At 41.2% G+C, this 21236-nt stretch overlaps 1 protein-coding gene across 1 annotated transcript in view; it reads left to right on the top strand.

Moving 5' to 3' along the window:
* Positions 1-21236, top strand: part of LOC100249713 (serine/threonine-protein kinase TOR) — a 129935-nt gene that overhangs the window by 22853 nt on the left and 85846 nt on the right. Inside the window, exon 5 of the mRNA XM_002275555.5 lies at positions 11591-11689. Within this exon, the coding sequence (XP_002275591.2) occupies positions 11591-11689 (99 nt within the window). The remainder of the gene's footprint in view (positions 1-11590; positions 11690-21236) is intronic.

Raw genomic sequence — 21236 nt, 5'->3', positions numbered from 1 at the left:
CCTGAGGTGCAAGGCGCACCTAAGGCACGGGCTTTAGTGAAATGAGGCGCACCCTAATTTACATATATATTTTTATATAATATAATCAAATTTAACAATCATTTATTTGTCCTAAACACATAAATCATCAAATATTATCCAAAACTTCAATTTAATCAACATGATGAGGTCCCGGAATGTACGTGACTATTTTTCCTCTATTTTTCTCCTATTTTTCCTCTATTTTTCCTCATCATCTTCTTCTTCCTCACTTCTCCACTGCACGGTTGAGGCTAGGGCATGATTGGGAGTGGTGTTGGGTTAAAAAATACCAGAAAAAGGGGGCTGGAAGGGAAAACAGGGCCAAAACGGCGTTGTTTTGGCCTGTATATATATATTTTTTAAAGGAATAGGCTCCAAAACGACGCTGTTTTGGCTTGTTCCTTTTAAAATAAAAAGGGCCAAAACGATGTCGTTTTGGACCCAAAAATTTTAAAAAAAATTAGGGCTTCTCAGCCCCAGCCCTCTGCAACCCGACGATGACTGAAGAAGAGAAGGAGAAGGAGAAGAAGAAGAAGTAGAAGAAGGAGAAGAAGGAGAAGAAGAAGAAGTAGAAGAAGGAGAAGAAGGAGGGTGTACCTGGCCGGAGGCGGAGTGTTGCTTGCCTTCAGGCGAGGTGTTGGAGGGTGGCGTCGCGCCGCCCCAAGCCTAAGCACGCCTTTCACAACTATGTGTGGCTCATTGGTTAATAAGGCCTGTTTTGGCCTAAAAACCCATTGAACTGAACCGTCCCGGTTCTGTCCGATTTGGCGGTTGAACCACTGGTTCATCTGGTTTATTTATTTATTTATTTTGATTAATAAGTAGAATATTGTATTGCAAAGAGGCGCTAAAATAGCGACCCACATAATTACAATATAGAGAAACTCACCCCCTTACAAAAGGCTCCAAACAACAAGGAAAAGCAAAAAACCTTTTCCCTTATCGCAAACACACCCAATTTATAAAATCTATGAAGGTTGAAGGACCATCTTTTATCCATAATTTGGTTTCCGATCAAAGTAAATACACAAAAGAAGCTTTCAGCCTTTGAATGGACATCACGCAATTCTCTAAAGCAATTGTATTCCTAGGCTTCCAAATGACCCAAAACAAGCATAACGGTCCCACTTGCCATGCCACCTTCCTCTTCTTATCCACAAAAGAGCCCCTCCAACCTAAAAGGGTTTCCTTTACTGAAAAAGGAAAAACCTAATATACTCCAAAAAAGAAAAGGAGCAACATCCACATTTCCCTTGTTTTTTCACAATGAAGGAGGAGGTGGTTATTTGACTCCTCACACGTTTGGCACAAAAAGCATCTATTTGCCAAAGCCCAACCCCTCTTTGACGATCCAAGGTTAGAACTCTTCGCCACAAAGCCTCCCACGCAAAGAAGCTTATTTTGGGCTGCACACAAGAGTTCCAAATAATCTTTGAAGGGAAAGAAGCAAAAGACACTGGCTGCAAAGCCCTATACAAAGATTTTACCGAAAAAACTCCATCATTTGAATCCATCCATCTCACCCTATCCTCCTCATCCACCCTAACCTTTTTCCCATCCAAGCAACCAAGCAACCTTTCCACTTTTTCCAACTCCCAATCATTGAAAGGTCTATTGAAACGAGGAGTCCAACTTTCCCTCATTTCCCCCACGATTGTCCAAACTTCATTTACCCAAGCCTCTTTATTTGCTAGAGTAAATAATGAAGGGAAAACCTCGCACAAAGGGGTGGTTCCACACCACTTGTCTTTCCAAAACCTCACCTTTTTACCATCACTCACCACAAAGCCAAAAGAAGGGGTTACTAGATGTCTCATTTTACTTATTGCTTTCCACAATCCAACTCCATAGGCCTCCCTAGCCTTACAAGATCTCCATCCTCCTCTTTCCTCCCCGTATTTTCTTCTAATCACTTGGTTTCAAAGGGCCTTTCTTTCATTTGCAAAGCGCCAAACCCACTTGCCAAGAAGAGCCAAAAGTCCCAAGACTCTTAACCCCCAACCCTCCTTTTCTTTTGTCTACACACATAATCGACCACCTTACTAAATGCGGTTTTTGCTTAAGAGCCCCACCACCCCACAGAAAATCCCTTTGACTCTGCTCCAATCTCATTCTAACCACCCTAGGTAGTTGGAAAATAAATATAAAATAGATCGGCAAATTGGACAAGGTACTTCGAATTAAGGTAATCCTCCCCCCTTTTGAAATGTACTGACGTTTCCACATGGCCAATCTCTTTCGGAATCTTTCTACTATTCCATCCCAAGCGGCAGCAGATTTAAAAGGAGCCCCTAACGACATTTCTAAGTAGGTGGAGGGCAATTTTCCCACCTTATAACTGAACTCATCAGCCAACTCTTCCACATTCTCAACTCTACCAATCGGAATCAGTTCACTTTTTTTCTAGATTTGCTCTTAACCCTGAAATTGCCTCAAACCACATTAACAACCAACACAAATACATCAACTGCTCCTCCTTTGCCTCACAAAAAATCAATGTGTCATCAACAAACAACAAATGAGAGACCTGGACCCCTTCACCCCTTCTTCCTCGAACCGAACAAGGCGACAAAAAACCTCCAGAAACTGCTCTCTTCAGCATACAACTAAAAGCCTCCATCACAACTACGAATAAGTAAGACGAAAGGGGGTCTCCTTGCCTTAACCCCCTTGAGCTCTGGAAAAATCCAGCAGGGCTTCCATTCACCATAACTGAAAACCTGACAGTGGATAAACACCACTTTATCCATCTACACCACCTTTCCCCAAACCCCATCTTCTCCAACACCGCTAAAAGAAATGACCAGTCCACGTGATCATAGGCTTTCTCAATGTCTAATTTGCAAAGAATCACCCCTCTATTGCTTTTCAAAATGGAGTCTATTGCTTCATTAGCAATTAGCACTGCATCCATAATCTACCGCCCCTCTACAAAAGCATTTTGAGACGTTGAGATCACCTTAGCTAACACTCCCTTCATTCTGTTAGCCAGCACCTTAGCTAACCACTTGTACAACTCTCCCATCAAGCTAATTGGCCTAAAATCCTTCAAGTCCTCAACCCCCCCTTTCTTAGGAATCAACATTAGAAAGGTTACATTCAGACTTCTAACAAATCTCCCAGTCTCATGGAACTATCTTAAAAAGTTCATTACCTCCTCCTTTACAAAATCTCAAGAAAACTGCCAGAAAGCCATTGAGTAACCGTCAGGACCTGACACTTTTTCTTCGCAAAAACTTGACAGGGCACCAAAAACCTCCTCCTCCGAGAAAGGCTTCTCCAGCCCCTCCACATCCAACTCATCAAGCCTCTCAAATTCAACCCATCTAAACTGGGCTTCCAATCACCGGGATCTGCCAATAGACCTTGGAAAGCTCTGCTCACCTCCTCTTTGATTTCACTCTCCTCAGTGAACCACCTCCCATTCACTTTTACTCTAGTCAACTGATTCCTTCTTCTATGAGCATTAGCCATCTAATGAAAAGACCTTGTGTTTCTATCCCCCTCCTTCAGCCAAATTTCCCTAGACTTCTGCATCCACGACACTTCTTCTAAAAGAACCCACTTTTTGTACATCTCTCTTGCCTCCTTCCTAGCTTCTTCTTCTTCCAAAGACAAAGAGTGAACACTCTCTTCCTTATTCCAAAAGTCCATTAAATTCCAAACACTCTGCTTCTTAGTAACAATTTGACAAAAAACCTTTTTATTCCAACTTCACATAATCGGTTTTAATGCCTTCAATTTTTCAATCAAAATGAAGCTGGCTGACTCACTAACTTGAATCCCCTCCCACCACTTTCTCAACACCACTTTAAAGACCTCCCCCTTCAGCCACATATTCTCAAATCTAAAAGGCGTGGGCCCTCTCCTCATCCCTCCCCCATCAAGAAGAATTGGAGAGTGATCAGAAACCGGCTTAGCCAAAACAACTTGAATGGTCCCCTTAAAATGTATTTCCCAATCTTCAGAAATGAGGAACCGATCAATTCTCGACTTTAACCGATTATTAAAACCTCCACTCCACGTGAACAACCCCCCTTGAAGAGGCAAGTCCCTTAGTTCTAAATCCTCGACCACCTCTGAGAATCTCCTCATTGTCGGGGACAGGTGACCTCCTTTACTACACTCAGAAGGGAATCTTATCATGTTGAAGTCTCCTGCCACACACCACAGCACATTCCACAAACGTCTAATGGCCCTCAGCTTACTCAAAAAATCTTCTCTCTCCACCTTCATAGTGGGCCCATACACTCCTGAAAAAATCCAACAAAAACCATCCTCACAATCCAGTTTAATGCTGGTTTAAAGCCCTTTCTTGCTCAAAAGCTCAATCAGATTGGACTAGGGTACGGGTGATGGTTTGACCGGTTGAACCGGCTGGCTCGGTCCAGTTTTTAAAATAGTGGTGATAGGTATAGGGTTGAGTTATGGAAAGCCATGAGGAAATTATAGGAGATTGTTATAAGTAGAGTGCCCTTTTCTATGGGCAAAGGTGGGTGGGTAAAGTTTTAAAAGGATAAGTGGTGTATTAATGAGCCTTTGTGTGTTTCTTTTTCCTCCTTATTTACCTTAGCTAGTTCAAAGGAGGTGTGGGTGGCGGATTTGTGGAATCAGTATGATATTAAGGGTTGTTGGACTTTTAGCTTCTTCTTTAGACATCTAAAGGATTAGAAGATTGAGATTGTGGGGTGTTTGCTTTTGAGGCTTCAAGTGGTGAATGGGGAAGGAGAAGGTTCGGTGATTTGGTTGGAGATAAAGAACGGTTCCTTCTTTGTGAAGTCTCATTACACTTTCTTAGAGCCTAGGAGTTCAACCCTTTTTCTAGAAGGTGTTGTTTGGAACTCATAGGTTCCACCTAAGGTGAGCTTTTTTACTTGGGAAGCGTTGTGGGCTAAAGCTTTGACTTTAGATTAGCTTCAAAGGAGAGGGCAGTTGCTAGCTAATAGATACTTCCTTTTGTCATATCTAGGAGGAGTCAATTGATCCCATCCTGCTACATTGCGACAAAGTGTTTTGTGGCAACTTTTATTCTCTTTTCAATGTATCTTGGGTGTTATCTTGTTTCGTAAAGAGACCTTGTTAGGATGACATGAGTGCTTTATTGGAACAAAAAAAGGTGTGAGGAGGAGCTCTTTTGTGCCTTTTTTGGGCAATTTGAAGTAGAGAAATAGAAGATTGTTTGAAAACAAGGAGCTATCTTGCCAAATACTAAAAAGCTTGTTCATTTATAACTTGTTGTCTTTGACCAAGTCATACATAATTGAAGCCCAATGTCCTTATATGACTTCATTGATTGGTTGAGTTCTCGTTAAGGAAGATAGTAGTTTTTTTGTTTGTCCCTTTCCCTTTCCTGGCGTCTTTTGGTGACCATTATTTACTTCTTATGTACTTTTTTTTTTGATAGGAACTTCCTATGTACTTTAGTGCACTCTTTTTGGTGTTCTTTTAATATAATCTTTATTTTCCTATAAAAAATAATTAATATAAAAATTCAAATATTAGAAAATTTTTATTACAAAATCAATGTAAATTTTTAAAATTTTAAACTAATAAAAGTTTGCAAGTATAATATTATCTTAAATATTTTTCTTAGCATCCTATTAAAATAAACAGGTTTTTCATATACAACAACTAGCAGTACCATCAAAGCAACATAAGCTTAACTTCTTAGTAAAGTAGAAAAGATATATAAATATATTCTCCAATTACAGTTAACCTTTTAATATTATAAATAACTATACTTATCTTACTATGCTTATGTTTAGTTTTAAATTTATTTTTAATTAATGTCGCATCCAAGTACCCGGACTCATAGTTGGATGGAGGAGAGAGAAAGACCTAGAGAGAGAGTGAGTGAGAGAGATGGAGAAGAAAGCTGGATCCAAGGTGCGAATGGGGACTCAGCGGGTTATCTCCAGTCAGGGGGTCGGAAGAGGAGTTTTGGGGTAGAGTCGAAGACTTTTGAGGTCGAGAAAGAGAAGAAGAAGGGTAGGATGCAAATCTTTATAGTGGAAAGAAAGGGAGGTGTCTCTTCTTGGATTAAGTTGGGGCCGACAAGTTTAGGGCCGCTCATTGAAGGCCTGGTCTTTTGTTCAAAGGACATGAGGACTGGCCACTGGGAGAAACGTTGGCAAGAGAATGGGAGATATTTCTCTTTAGTGCGCGGCGAAAACAAGGGGGGATGTTTCCTTCGCCTGGGGGTTACAGATTGGGAAAAGAAGAGGTTTAGTATCTTTATACCCAGAGGCAAAGGAGCAAAAGGGGGTTGGACCCTCATGGTGGAGGCGCTGCGAGAGATGGAGTCTATTCCAGGCGGGCAAGTGAGACAGAAGGACAAGGACAAATTTTGGATACCCATGTTGGAAAAATCCTTTGCGGAGGTGGTCAAGCAGAACCGCAACACCGGAGAAGAGGTGGCTAGGGTGAAAGTGGATAACAGAGCTTTATGTGTGAACTTGGAGAAGCTGGCCCATTGCCTTGTCGGTAGTTGGAACCCAATGCTAGGAGGGGGGGAAGATTTATGAAGCTGGGGGACCCAAATGGCAAAATTGTGGGGGTTAAAGGGCGATTTAGGCTTGGCCAAATTGGAAGACGGCAAGGCATTACTGGAATTTGAGATGATAACAGAAGCTGAGAAAGCCCTAGATGATGGGGAAATATCGGTCGGTGGCTTCGTCATGCGACTGGAGAAATGGAGCCAAATGACGGGATGCTTGATGGAGGAAGAGCAAGAAAGAGAGGCCTGGGTAAGGATGGTGGGTCTTCCCATTTCTCTATGGAATCGGGACACTCTATGCAAGATAGGAGAGGGGTGCGGGGGTTTTTTGGACATAGATGCTAAAACGGAGAGGATGGAAGAGTTGCAGTGGGCTAGAATTCGGGTAAGGATAAAAGAGGAGAAAATCCCTAATAGGGTGGAAATATGGGTCGAGAATATGTGCTATTCCCTAACCCTGTGGTGGGAGACTAGGCCGACGCTGCGTGTGATGCCGACCGTTGAGAAAGGAAAACCCCTCGTAACATATGGAGAGGTAGAGGGTGAGTTCCAGCCACGTGAGGGCAAGCGTGTGAGGGAGGCTGAAGGGGGCTGAGGCCTTGAGGAGTAGACGCAGTCTGCGGATGGGACGCGAAGGTTGACTCCTGGGTCGGGGCGATCCATGGAGTGTTATCGTGGGCTTAGTGGGCCGCAGTTAAGGCCACAGGGAGAGGGGATTATGCAGAGCGGGCCTTTAGAGATGGGCTTCTTGGTGAAGCCTCGTGGGTCTGAGGGCTTTAACCCATCCTCCTCCTCTGGAGATTCTTCTGGGCCAAAGGAGAAGGTGGACCTCAAACGGACCAAGGCCTGGAAGCCCACGGCGGACGCGGGACTGGTAGCCGATGGTCAAAGCCCTGTGAGGGTGCCCAGTGACCTATTGGTTGAGGCCCAGAGGTGCGGCCCATGCCACTTGGGAAGCCCACTCTCTGAAATTTCTCTGTTTTGGGAGAAGGATGGGCTGAGCGAGGCAGAGCTCCTACACATAGAGCGAACGAAGACTGATCTCGCCCTTGTAGAGGAAGCGACGAGGTATGATATTGTCCCACTTCAGTTTGAATGCTTGATCCCTGAGCCTCTTTCTTCGCTTTCCCCTTTTTTCGGTTGGACTCCAGTGGGGGAGTATTGTGACCTTTCTGGGCTTGAAGAGAAGCGTGACGAGGGTGAAAATCCGCTTCAAATGCTCATGGGCATGGAACCCCCCTTGAGCGAGACTGTTGAATGGTGGGATTTGGTGGAGGCCAATAAAAGCAGAACTGATGATAATGGAAAGGAATTGGGCTCTGATCAAATAGTGCCACGTGTTAATAAAGCAGGAGGGGAGCTAAGTTGGGAGAAGAGCGATTTGGCCAAGTTTAGTAATTTCTTGGGGTTTTCGACAGAAGGTCTGGAGAAGGACATTATGGAGTTCCTGGTGAAAATTCGTAAGAGAAGGGAAAGAGTTCACAGCAAAACCTTTCTGGAGAAATCCAAATTTGAGAGAGAACTGAAAAGACTAGAGTGTTCCATTAACTATGAAGGGGGGAAGAAGCAAAATGGTGGTGAGCAAGTAAGGGGGTGCCAAATGACGGAATTTAAATGAAGCTAAGAATCCTAAGTTGGAATGTTCGTGGAGCCAATGACAGCTCCAAAAGAAGGGTTATTAAGGCAGTAATCAGAAGTCAGAGGGTGGATCTTTTTTGTCTTCAGGAGACCAAAATTCAGACTCTGTCGGAGGGTTTGGTGAGAAGTTTGGGTTCTGGTAGGTGGTCTAATTGGGCGGCTCTAAACGCCTTGGGCTCTTCGGGAGGGATTCTGGTGTGTTGGGATAAAAGGTCCCTGGAGGTGATGGAGACGGAAGTGGGGAAGTTTTCAGTCTCTTGTAGGATTAGGAATGTGGAAGATGGGATGACCTGGATTTTTACTGGTGTATATGGGCCTTTCTCCAAAGTAGACAGAGATTGTTTGTGGGAAGAGCTAGGGGCGATTAGAGGCTTGTGGGAAGATCCATGGTGTTTAGGGGGGGACTTGAATGTCATTTTGTCCCAGCGAGAAAGGAGTAGACAGGGAAGGTTGTCTGGTGCCATGAGAAGTTTTGCCCAAACTGTTGATGATCTAGAACTCATTGATCTTCCTATGCAAGGGGGTATTGCCACTTGGAGTGGGGGTAGGAATAACCAATCCTGGGCTAGACTAGATAGGTTTCTTGTGGGGGGGGGGGGGGGGGAGTTTGGAGGGGAAAGCTCACTTGATTAATTGGAAGGTGGTATGCAGCCCTAAGGAGGAGGGTGGTTTAGGCATCCGAAAGATAGACTTGTTGAACAAAGCCTTGTTGGGCAAATGGGTTTGGAGATATGCCTATGAGAAGGATAATATTTGGAAAACGGCGATAGGGGCGAAATATGGTCAAGAGGGATGTGGGTGGCGGACTAAGGAAGTGTGTGGGCCTTTTGGGGTGGGTTTGTGGAAGGAGATCATGAAGGAGGCGGATTGGTGTTGGGAGAGCATTGATTTTAAGGTTGGGAAGGGGAATAGAGTTCTGTTTTGGACGGATAAGTGGTGTGGCAATGAGGCGCTTTCTCAATCTTTTCCTCAGTTGTTTACCTTGGCAGGTCACAAGAATGCCAAAGTTTGTGAAGTGTGGGATTCTAGTCTAGGTCAAGGAGGTTGGAATCTCAGTTTGGTTAGAGATTTCAATGATTGGGAGATGGATCAGATAGGAGATATGTTGAATCTTCTGAAGGATTTCAGGATCTCTCCTGAAGAGGACTCAGTGAGATGGAAGTGGGAAGGCAACGGAGTTTTTGGGGCCAAGGGGGCCTACAAAAGGTTGTGTGGCTCCTCAGCCGGTGTTTTTCCGAATAGACGCATTTGGTTGGATAAGGTTCCAACAAAAGTGTTTTTTTTTGCTTGGGAAGCCTCGTGGGGGAAGATCCTCACTTTGGACAAGCTTCAGAGAAGGGGTGGCAGCTTCCTAATCGGTGCTATTTATGCGGCTGCGGAGAGGAAAATGCGAACCATATTCTCCTACATTGTACAGTGGTTAAAACTATTTGGGAGATTACCCTTGCCATTTTCGGAGTTCAATGGGTGTTCCCAGAGTCAGTTATAGAGGTGTTACTTAGCTGGAGGGGTTCTTTTGTGGGGAAAAAAAGAAAAAAGATATGGAATTCCATCCCGTTGTGCATATTTTGGACGGTTTGGAAGGAAAGGAATAGGTTAACTCTCAGGGGAGGGTCTTTAGATATTCAGAAATTCAAAAATTTTTTTGTATGTAACTTATGGAGTTGGGCTAGGGTGTACATTGGTGAGGAAACCTACTCTCTTTTAGGCTTTTTGGAGTGGCTTGGGACCACTTGAGGGTGGGTGAGGCTTCTCCCCTTTTTTGTTTTTTTTCTCAGCCTTGTTTTGGGCTGTTCAGTATACCCCCTGTATACATGCGGCTTCTTAGCCTTTTCTAATATATTTGGTTGTTTATCTATCAAAAAAAAAAAAGTGCCCGGACTCATAGTTGAGATCCTTCTTAGTCGAATCTCCTTATCCTAAGATTTTGTGATGCAGAAGATATGACACCTAGACATGTACCTGCACTCAACACCCATACCCAAACCCATGTAACATAGAGGTCTAACTATGACATATCCTAGATAGACTTGTGGCCCAATTATGTGGTTTGTGAAAAGGTGTTTTCAAAGTCAGCCTATGTGTTGAAGGGCTAGAGTTAGTGACAAGAAGGGGTAATAAAAGTGTGCTGTTGGAAGATGCAATTCATGGCATTCCTTGGGTGATATTAATTGGAAGGAATTATGGGATTTTGAGGACAAATGGAGGATCATAGATGCTCTCTGGGATTTCATGAGCTATCTACATCCAATGGGTTCTATCATTTGGTTGGAGACCTATGCTCAAGTAGTTGATGATCTTGCCAATGGGGGAGCCTTTCCATGGTTGAGTTTGCAGCAGGCCTTACCCTCCTTGGGGGAGCCTCTCATTCTTATCCTTCCCTCTGTTTCTTTGCTCTTCTTTCGATAATATTTTCTGTTCCCTATATAGAGAGGGTGTGACAAAGGCTCTGTGTTGGCTATCATCTTTTACTTATTCCATATGGCAAACACCATGATGAGAATGAGCATATGGTTTTAGAAGCATCAATTAAGGAGATTGGATAATGTATAGCATCTCTTGTATTACGTATGATGAAGAAGTCTAGAAGATCATAATTGAGAGCAGGAGTTGTGAAAATGAGGTTCTCAGGTAATGTTTGACTTGTGTAGGCTAAAAACTTAATAGCATCTCAAGCTGTACAGAATTCCATGGTTCTGGATAGGTATATAATTATAGTTGCACTGCATCGTCTGGTTTCATTCTCTGTGAAGATATATTCAACATTGATGTGTGGCGTAAAGCGCGAGAAGGCTGCAAAGAGAAATACATTCTACAATTAGAAAGATAATATGAAAGTTGTAGAGATCCATAAAAGAGAAGTTTGTGTTTAAGGCTAATTTGGGAAAAATCATTGTGCTTGATTTCAGTGCTTTGTTTTTTTTGAAAAAAAGTAACCATTTCAATGCTACCATTGGCTGTTCTTATATTAGGCTGTTGTTTGAATTTCACATCTATGGCTGTAATCTGGACAGTGTTCTGACTTTAGAGGCTCTAGACATATATCTATCTTTCATGCCATTTAAAAGTCAACAGACATGCGAACTTGGGTTACATGCTTGCCAACTTTTATTAGTTAGCTGAAACCTTTATCATTTTGGAGTAGCTGCATTTGGTGTCCCTCAATCCAAAAACTAATGGATGTATTCTTCAGTAATCTTCTTCTCATGGCTTTTTATTTTTATGTCGTTTCAATCTTGTTCAAAATAAATTAGTTTCTGCAGAAACTGTGACCTGATTTTGATCGTTGAACTTTAAACTGTTTTTGATGATGATGACTTTCAGATTGTAGTTTTTTGTTTCAGACTCATTGAATGCTTTATTGAGCTTGCATATTTTGTTCCTTGTATTTTATTTGATTTGGACAATGAGTTCTATGTATTGTGTTCTTGACAGGTATTATCGTATGTTTGAGGCTACACAAGATGGATTGGGTAGAAATGCTCCAGTACACAGTATACATGGCTCTCTGCTTGCAGTTGGAGAGCTTCTGAGGTTGGTTAAGATGGTTGAATATGGATGTTAGTATTTGTATTTTAGCATTTTTGACTAGCTTGGTTTTTTGGCTTGGGTAGTTGGTTGGAAAAATTATTATTATTATTTTTGTTTATTTTTTGATATAAAACACTTGGGTATGGAAGTTCTTAGCACCCTTCTTAGACGGGCTGGTGAGGGGGGCTTTCTTTCCGGCTGTAGGCTTCGGGGGAGAGGGGGTGTGGAGCTGATTGTCTCTCATCTCCTTTTTGTTGACGACACAATCATTTTCTGCAAAGCGAAAAGAGAGCAAGTAACCAATCTAAGCTGGATCTTGGCGTGGTTTGAGGCGGCTTCGGGCCTCAGAATTAATCTTGCTAAGAGTGCCCTAATTCCTGTTGGGCAAGTGGATGAATTGGAGGAGCTGGCGGCTGAACTAGGATGCAAATTGGGAGTTTTACCCACTGTTTATTTGGGGCTGCCCCTTGGAGCCCACCATAAAACCTCTTCTTCCTGGGATGGGGTGGAAGAGAGAATGAGAAGAAGACTAGCCCAGTGGAAAAGAATACATCTCGAAAGGGGGTAGAATTACTCTTATCAAGAGTACTTTGGCCAGCATACCCATCTACTTTCTATCCCTTATCCGCATCCCTAAGTCTGTTACAAAAAGGATTGAGAAAATCCAAAGAGATTTCCTTTGGGGGGGAGGAAGTTTGGAGAGGAAAGCTCACTTAATTAAGTGGAAGGTGGTCTGTAGCCTTAAGGAGGAGGGAGGATTAGGCATCCGAAAGATAGATTTATTGAACAAAGCCTTGCTGGGCAAATGGGTGTGGAGATATGCCTATGAGAAAGAGAACCTTTGGAAAATGGTGATAGGGGTGAAGTATGGTCAAGAGGGGTGTGGGTGGAGGACTAAGGAAGTTTGTGGGCCTTATGGAATGGGATTGTGGAAGGAGATCATGAAGGAAGCTGATTGGTGCTGGGAGAGCATTGATTTTAAGGTAGGGAAGGGGACCAGAGTTTTGTTCTGGACAGATAAGTGGTGTGGCAATGAGGCGCTTTCTCAAATTTTCCCACAGCTGTTTACCTTGGCGGGTCATAGGAATGCCAAAGTAAGTGAAGTGTGGGACTCTAGCCTGGGTCAAGGAGGTTGGAATCTCAGATTGGCTAGAGATTTCAATGATTGGGAGCTGGACCAGATAGGAAATATGCTGAATTTGCTGAGGGATTTCAAGACTTCGACTGAGGAGGATGCTGTGAGATGGAAAAGGGAAGGCAATGGTGTTTTTGGGGCTAAGGGTGCTTACAAAATGCTGTTTGGGTCCTCAGCCTGTGCTTTCCCGAACAGACGCATTTGGATGGATAAGGTTCCAACAAAAGTGTCTTTTTTTGCTTGGGAAGCTTCGTGGGGGAAGATCCTCACCTTGGATAAGCTTCAAAGAAGGGGGTGACAGCTCCCTAACTGGTGTTTTTTGTGTGGCTGTGAAGAGGAAAATGTGAATCATATTCTGTAACATTGTACAGTGGTTAAGACTCTTTGGGAGATTGTCCTCGTCATTTTTGGAGTCCAATGGGTGTTCCCAGAATCAGTTATAGAAGTGTTACTTAGCTGGAGGGGCTCTTTTGTGGGGAAAAAAAGAAAAAATACTTGGAATTCCATTCCATTGTGCATATTTTGGACGGTTTGGAAGGAAAGGAATAGGTTAGCTTTTAGGGGGGGGGGGTCTTTAGATATTCAAAAATTCAAGAATTTTTTTGTATGTAATTTGTGGAGTTGGGCTAGGGTGTACATTGGTGAGGATACCTATTCTCTCTTAGGCTTTTTGGAGTGGCTTGCGGCCACTTGAGGGTGGGTGAGGTTCTTCCCCTCTCTTTTTTCAGCTCTCTTTCTTGGGCTTTTGTGTATACCCCCTGTATACATGCGGCTTTTTAGCCTTTTCTAATATATTCTGATGTTTATCTATCAAAAAAAAAAAAATGTATAAGAGAAGGATGAGAGGTCTTAGACTGAAGAGCTTGTGCCAAAGCCCCAATGTTAAAGGACAATGTAGAAAAAAATGGTCGATCGATTCTCCACTTCCTATCTATAAGATGCACCAATGAAGACTGAGAGAGTTGTAGGATCTTTTCAACCGTGGCATGTCATTTGTGTTTGCCTTCTTGTGCACCACTAACCAAGCAAAGGCCTTGACCTTTAAAGGGGCTTTTGATTTCCATAAAAAATTGGTAGGAAGGAATGGGAATGGATTTGATAAAATGGACAAGGCTAAGAAAAAAACATATATTTTTTTTGATAAGTAAGAGTATTGTATTACAAAAAAGCGCTAAATTAGCGGCTTAAGATGTACAAGAAACAGACACTCACCCCCTTATAGCTGAAACAAAAAAAATGTCCAACAAGATGTACAAAAAACAACCCACCCAATCAATGAAATTTATTAGTGTTGAAGGACCATCTTTTATAAACAATTTAGACTTTGACCAAAATAAATAAACAAAAAAAGCTTTCAGCTTTTGCATGGACAACACACTGCCTTCAAAGACAATTCTGTTCTTTGCTTTCAAAACTGACCAAAACAAGCATAAAGGGTCCATATTCCAAACTGCCCTACTCTTCTTACCCACAAAAGACCCTTTCCACCCTAAGAGGGTTTCCCTTACTGAGGAAGGAAACACTCAATACACTCCAAACAAAGTAAAAAACAGCCTCCACACATCCCTTGTCTTTTTGCAATGGAAAAGAAGATGGTCAATGGACTCCTCATTTGCTTGGCACAAATAACATCTATTTGCTAAAGCCCAACCTCTCTTCTGAACTTGGTTCAAAGTTTGAACTTTTCCTCATGACGCTTCCCAAGCAAAGAAGCTTACTTTTGGTTGCACACTAGAGTTCCATATTATCTTCATTAGGAAACATGAGTCCGGATCTAAGGCTTTATAAAGAGACTTTACCAAAAAGTTGCCATACTTCAATTCCACCCACCTCACCCTATCCTCATCCATAATCACTCTCTTCCCACTCAAACACAACAAGTTTTCCATCTCATTCATCTTCCAATCATTGAAAGGCCTAGAGAAACAAGGGCTCAAACTCCCTCCTCCCCCCTTTCCTCATTGAAATAGTCCAAACATCTTTCACCCAAGCCTCTTTGGAAGTAGCTAGGGCAAATAAGGAGGGAAAAGATTCACACAAAGGTGTAGTTCCACACCACTTATCCTTCTGAAAGCTCACCCTCTGCCCATTTCCCACCACAAAAGAAATTCTAGAGCTAACAAGGTGCCCAACCTTCCTAATTGCTTTTCACAGGCCTACATCATACCCCACCCTAACTTCCCGAGAACACCGCCCACCATGTTCCTCTCCATATTTCCCCGTCATTACTTGATTCCAAAATGCCTCTTTTTCATTTGCAAAGCGCCAACTCCAGTTGCCAAAGAGAACCATATTGAGCGTAGCAAGGCTCTTCACCCTTAGCCCCTTTTTTCTTTTATCTAGACAAACTGTCATCCACATTACTAAATGAGGTTTTCTCTCTAGAGCCTCACCTTCCGACAAAAAATCCCTTTGAATCTATTCCAATCACTCCTAGCAAATGGAGAATAGACATAAAATAAATTGGCAAACTGAACAAAGCGCTTCATATCAAGGTGATTCTCCACCCTTAGAGATATATTATCGCTTCCACATAGCCAATCTCTTAATTCCATCTCAAGCTGCCACGGATTAAAAGGAGCACCCAATGACATCCCCAAAAAAGTGGACAAAAGACTTCCCACCTTACAACCAAGTTCTGCAACCAAATCTTCCACATTCTCCACCCTTCCCATTGGGATTGACTCACTTTTATCCATATTAACTCTCAGCTTAGAGATTGCCTCAAACCACATCAACAACTACCATAAAAACCTATCAGTGTATCATCAGCAAACAACAAGTGGAAGACCTTGACCCCTTCTACCATGCACCTGACAAGTTGATAAAAAGCCTCCATAGATTGCTCTCTTTAAAAGACAATTAAGGGCTTCCATCGCTATCACAAATAGGTAAAGCGAAAGCAGATCTCCTTGTTGACAATAGATCTGTTGAGGGTGCTTTTGGTGGAAGAAGTGGGGAATGGATAGGGAGTTGGTGGATCTTGCCTGATGAAGGAGGTGAATGATGGGTTAGTGGAGGAAGAGGGAGGGGTAGTGGAGTCTTGGAAGGACAGTTGTTTAGTGCAGTTTTGCCACTGTTTGAGAATGCCAACTGAGGGTTTTGAGGGGGAAATTTTGAAGCCTCTTAAGAGAATGAATGAGAGAAGAGAACATTTTGAGAAGATGACCAGGAAAAAGAGGAAAGGGTAGAAACCCTAAAGATCTGACTTGGAGCTGAAGAAATTGGTGTGTTTGGTGATTATTGTAAGACATGAGGGGCTCATGGGGGAACTAGCTTTTGTTAGATGAAACTTCGAATCCTGTCGTGGAATGTTAGAGGGGTAAATGATGGAGATAAGAGAAAGATGATAAAGGCTTTTATTAAATCTCAGAAGATGGATTTAGTTTGTTTGTTGGAAACCAAAATTTAGGAAATGACCATTGGGATTGTGTGAAGTCTTGGGGTGGGAAGATGTTTAGAATGGGGGGCTATGAACTCGGGGGGGCGGGGAGAGTGGTTTGGTTGTGGTGTTTTAGGACAATGTTACAACTGTTGGAGATGGAGGTGGGGAATTTCTCAGTTTCTTATTGTTTGAAGAACTGTGAGAATAGATTCTGTTGGAGCTTTACATGGGTTTATGGACCCACGTTGAAGTTGGATAGAGAAGGTTTTTAGAGTGAGCTAGGGGTAGTTAGAGAACTGTGGAGTGACCCTTGGTGTGCAGTAGACGATTTCAACATGACCAAATTCCCTTCGGAGCGTAGTAGAGGAGGTAAATTGTCCCTAGCCATGATGGGATTTTCAGAGGTGATTGAGGATTTAGAATTGAGGGACCTTCCCCTTTAGGGAGGCCTTTTCACTTGGAGCGGTGGCTTAAATAACCGATTTAAATCGAGAATTGATCGTTTCCTCATTTATGAAGAATGGGAAGATCATTTTACGAGGGTTGTTCAAACTGTTCTTGCTAGGCCGCTGTTAAACCACTTCTTGATTCTTCTTGATGGAGGAGGGATGAGGAGAGTCCCCACAACATTTAGATTTGAAAACATGTGGTTGAAGGAGAAGGGCTTTAAGAATGTTTTGAAGACATGGTGGGAGGGGCTTAATTTTAGTGGGTCTGCTAGTTTTATCTTGGCCGAAAAGCTGAAAGCTTTGAAACCTCTTCTGAGAAGTTCAAATTAGGAAGTTTTTGGCAAGTATGAGGTGCAGAAGGAGCTAGCTTTGAATCAAGTGGATTTTTGGGATAAGGAGAGTGCTTGCCCTTTGTCTTTGGAAAAGGGGGAATCTAGGAAGGAAGCTAGAGAGAATTAAAAAAAGTGGGTTCTTCTTAAAGAAACGTCTTGGAGATAGAAATCAAGGGAAATTTGGTTGAAGGAGGGGGATAAAAACACGAGCTTCTTTCATAGAATGGCCAATGCTCATGGAAGGAGGCTAGACTCAAGATTAATGGGGTGTGGATCACTAAGGACATAGAAATTAAAGAGGAAGTGAGGAGAGCTTTCCAGCTTCTGCTCTCCACCAACAGTGACGAGAGGCCTAACTTAAGTGAGCTATCTTTTGAGAGGCTGGAAGACTTTGAGGTGATAGGGCTGGAAAAGCCTTTTATGGAGGAGGAGGTGTTTGAGGCGTTGTCAGGTTTTAGCAGGGATAAAGCTCTAGGCCAAGATGGGTTCTCCATGGCTTTTTGGCAGTTCTCGTGAGAATTCATGAAGATTGAGGTGATGATTTTTTTTTTTAGGGAATTCCATGAATCTGGTTGTTTTGTGTGGAACTTGAATGCAACCTTCCAAGTGTTGATCTCGAAGAAAAGGAGGGGGGGGGGGGGGGGTGGTATAAGTTTTTGGCTAAGGTGATTTCTAAGGCTCAAAACATGTTGTGCAGGGTAGGCAAATTATGGATGCAGTGCTTATTGCCAGTGAAGAAAAAAACATTTTTTTGAGAATAAACTTGAAGAGGATAAAGATCAAGCTCTTAAATCTGAGATAGTAAGAAACAAATGCATGGAAGTGAGGACATGGTTAGAAAAATTATCGCATTTTTCAATTTTTAAGATTTTCATTATCTTTTTCCTTTTCCTTTTTTTTTTCCTGACTTTTGTAATTTACTGTAGTTTAGCTTTCTTTGGCGGGAGGATTCCTCATCCTTCTTTTTGTACTTATTTTTATCTATCAATAAATCTATGTGTCGTTTCCAATCAAAAAAAAAATTTAGGGAGCTAGCAATTGATCTTGTTTAGGTGGTTCAAATAGTGCCTCAAATGCCAACTTGACCAATCTATAATCGCTTCTAGATAGGTAGATCTAGAATTGAGATTAGATTTTTGTTGGAATGCCTAAGGTAAGTGAAATTTCCCTGGTTATATGATGGAGCTGTGGAGGGAGCTCTTTTGTTCTTTTTTGGGTTAGGTAGGGTTCTTTGAGAGGCATATGTTTATTTGCTGAAGGACCATGTAGATGTTATCAAGAAACCTTGTAAACTAGTTGAATGACTTGAGAGAGAAACTGGAGGTTGACATTGGGACAAAGAGGGGTGTGCCACTTTCTAGGGACTTTAGTGGGGATTGCATTCCCCTTGATATGTTCTTTGCATCCCTTTTTTTGCTTTCTTTGTTTTTCTCTTTAGGAGTCTTTGGTTTATTTGGTTATTCTTTTTCTTATTTCCCTTGTGCCCATGTTTTTTTTTTTTTTTGGACTTGAAGGACATCTCATGTCAGAGCCCTTTTTGTTCTATTTTCCACTGTTTATAAAAGAAATTCCTATTCCTTGTAAAATATTATATAAGTACAATAACATTATTCTTGTAATACTAGAATAGTGTTGAGAATAAGAGGTAATATAAAAACACATAAATGAACAATTTTAGAGGAATTTATAACCAAGTCATTAAGTAAGAATACATGGGTTGTGTTGGGGAGCCTAATCTGACCAAACCTGTTCCGGTTGAGTTTGTTTTGGCTTGTTTGTAATTGGTCCATAAATCTCTCAACCTGAAACTTGTTTATTTCAATTGGTTTAAATTGCCAAGGAATGTAATGTAGTAGGTGGGAATCTATTATGATCATTCATACATATGGATCTTTTAGTTGTATAGATGGAAGTCCACGACCGTTGCCTATATTTTACAGGAGCAATTGATGCTAGTGGATATAAACTTATGAAAGGTACATACTGTTGTACAAGGAAAAGCAAGTGGAGATTCTTTAGCTGGTTTAACTATGGTTCTTAGTCATGGAACTTGTTTAATTGTTCTAGCAAACTTAAGGAACAAATGCTAAGTGTTGCTGGTGGGAATGTGTGTATTTGTATATGTGTATGAATATTTAGCAAATGGGGATTGATTGCAACATTCAACAAAAAAAAAAAAAAAGTTTATTACACTTTACCCCCATAACCCATAGCGTGTTTTGCACATTGCCCCATCAAATTTAAAATCGAGCAATGTACCCTTCATACTTTATAATTACATACAATGTACATTTTTGGAGTGATAGTGATAAATTTTTTGACATAAGGTGCATGTGCTTTCCACCTGACTTGTTTAAGCGAGGACAAAAGGGTAATTTTGCAACCAAAACAAAACCCCTCCAACCCTCCTTTCCTTGTTGTTCGTTCCTCTCATCTTGTCGTTCCTCTTGCTGAATCCCCAAATTGCTGTTAAAGCCTTAAAATCCAAGGAAGCTAATGTAGATATGGAAGAGCAGACATCGAAGAGAAGACATGGAGTTCCACGATATGTTTTTTGTCTTGCAATTTCTTTAGTAGCTATAAAAATTTCGACAAAGAGGGTTAGGGTTTTGTTTTGATGTTTCAAAAAATTTGGAGAAATATTTTTTTAAAACTCAACGAAGAAGAGAGATGAAAATTCGATGTAATGTTTTAGTTTGTTGTTTCATAATGGAGTTTTATTTGATGTTTCAGAAAATTTAGGGAAAATTTGAGGGAAATTTGGGGAAACTTATCTGCAGTTTGTTATGACATTTTTAATTTTTTTTTTCCTTTTAAATTTGGGGGAAATTTGGTTTGTTGATATTAATTTATTTCTTTGTAGATCTACATAGTTTTCAATTGATTTTTTATGCATCAAGTGATTTTTTTTTTTTTTTTGCTTAATGATTGGTGTTCGTTTTAATTATGTCTTTGTTTCTATTGGACATCTTTGTTTTTCATTCATTACTTCCGTAGTCTCTTACAATTTTGATTTTTCTCGGTTTCATTTGGATTTGTGCTTGTTTTGATAGAAAATGTTTTTGGAGATACATTCCAAGGTTTTTTTTTTTTTTTTCGGTTAAGGGTCTAGGTTTCTGGATTGTGAAAGGTTTTCCGAGAAAGTATTTTCTATCAAACAATTAAGGGAACCTTTTCTATCTTCTTGCTTGCCCTGTCCACTAAACCATTAATTGATACGTGGTTATTGTTACAAGATTTGATTTGTAAAGACAAAGATGTTGTGGTTGTTATTACAGGATTTGATTTGTAAAGACAAAGAAGTTGTGGTCATTATAGGATTTGATTCAACAAAAGGAATGAATGACAGAGGAGAGATGGGCTAGAGGGGTTTTATTATTTTTGGTTGCAAAATTACCCTTTTGCCCTCACTTAAATAGGTCAGGTGGAGAGCACATGCGCCTTCCGTAAAAAAATATAACACCGTCACTCCAAAAATGTACATTGCATGTAATTATAAAGTATGAAGGATACATTGCTCGATTTTAAATATGCAAAACAGTTAGGTTAGGGGGGTAAAGTGTGATAAACCCAAAAAAGAAAAAAAGAAAAAAAGAAAAAAAAAAGAAGTAGAGAACTATAAGTACTAAAAGGGTCTTAAACTAGTGGCAAGTTATCGATAAAGTTTAAAGAGGACAAATTTCCAATCTCCAATGAATTCATTGACCATACTGATAGAGATTTAGGAGATAATCTTTCAAAATCAACTCTAAATGTTATAGACTTGAAAGCTCTTGATTTGTTGTGTTCCTTGGAAACGCTAGAATAAACACAAAGAACTATTCTCCATATACCAAAAGTTGAAACCTTTGTAACGTTTCAGCTTGGGTTGGCATGTATATAAGAAATGATTCAATGCCTTTGGTTGATTTTGTAGATTAGTTGGGTTCTTGTTGACAGGGAGGGTGGTTTTTGTGGCTTTTCTTTTGAGGTCTTACCTCTGGGGGATTGATGTTTACGTCTTGTGTACTTTGGTATACCTTTTCTTTTGCTATTTGTATATACTATCTTTCTTTGTCTATCAAAAAAAAAGAAAAAAGATCTCCGTATGCATTTTCTTTTCTTGCCAATGGAATTATGATGCCAACTAGTCGAATTATCCTTAACCAAGCAAAGCAAAACCTATGGAACTTTGAAAGTGGAAAACCACAAGACTATAAACTATGTGTACATACAACATGAGAATACCTGACTCATTTAATTATGCGAA

This window comes from Vitis vinifera, chromosome 3, assembly GCF_030704535.1.
Source record: "Vitis vinifera cultivar Pinot Noir 40024 chromosome 3, ASM3070453v1".
Classification (NCBI taxonomy): Eukaryota; Viridiplantae; Streptophyta; class Magnoliopsida; order Vitales; family Vitaceae; genus Vitis; species Vitis vinifera.
The sequence above is the reverse complement of the archived record's forward strand: the minus strand, read 5'-3'. Positions and strand labels throughout refer to the sequence as shown.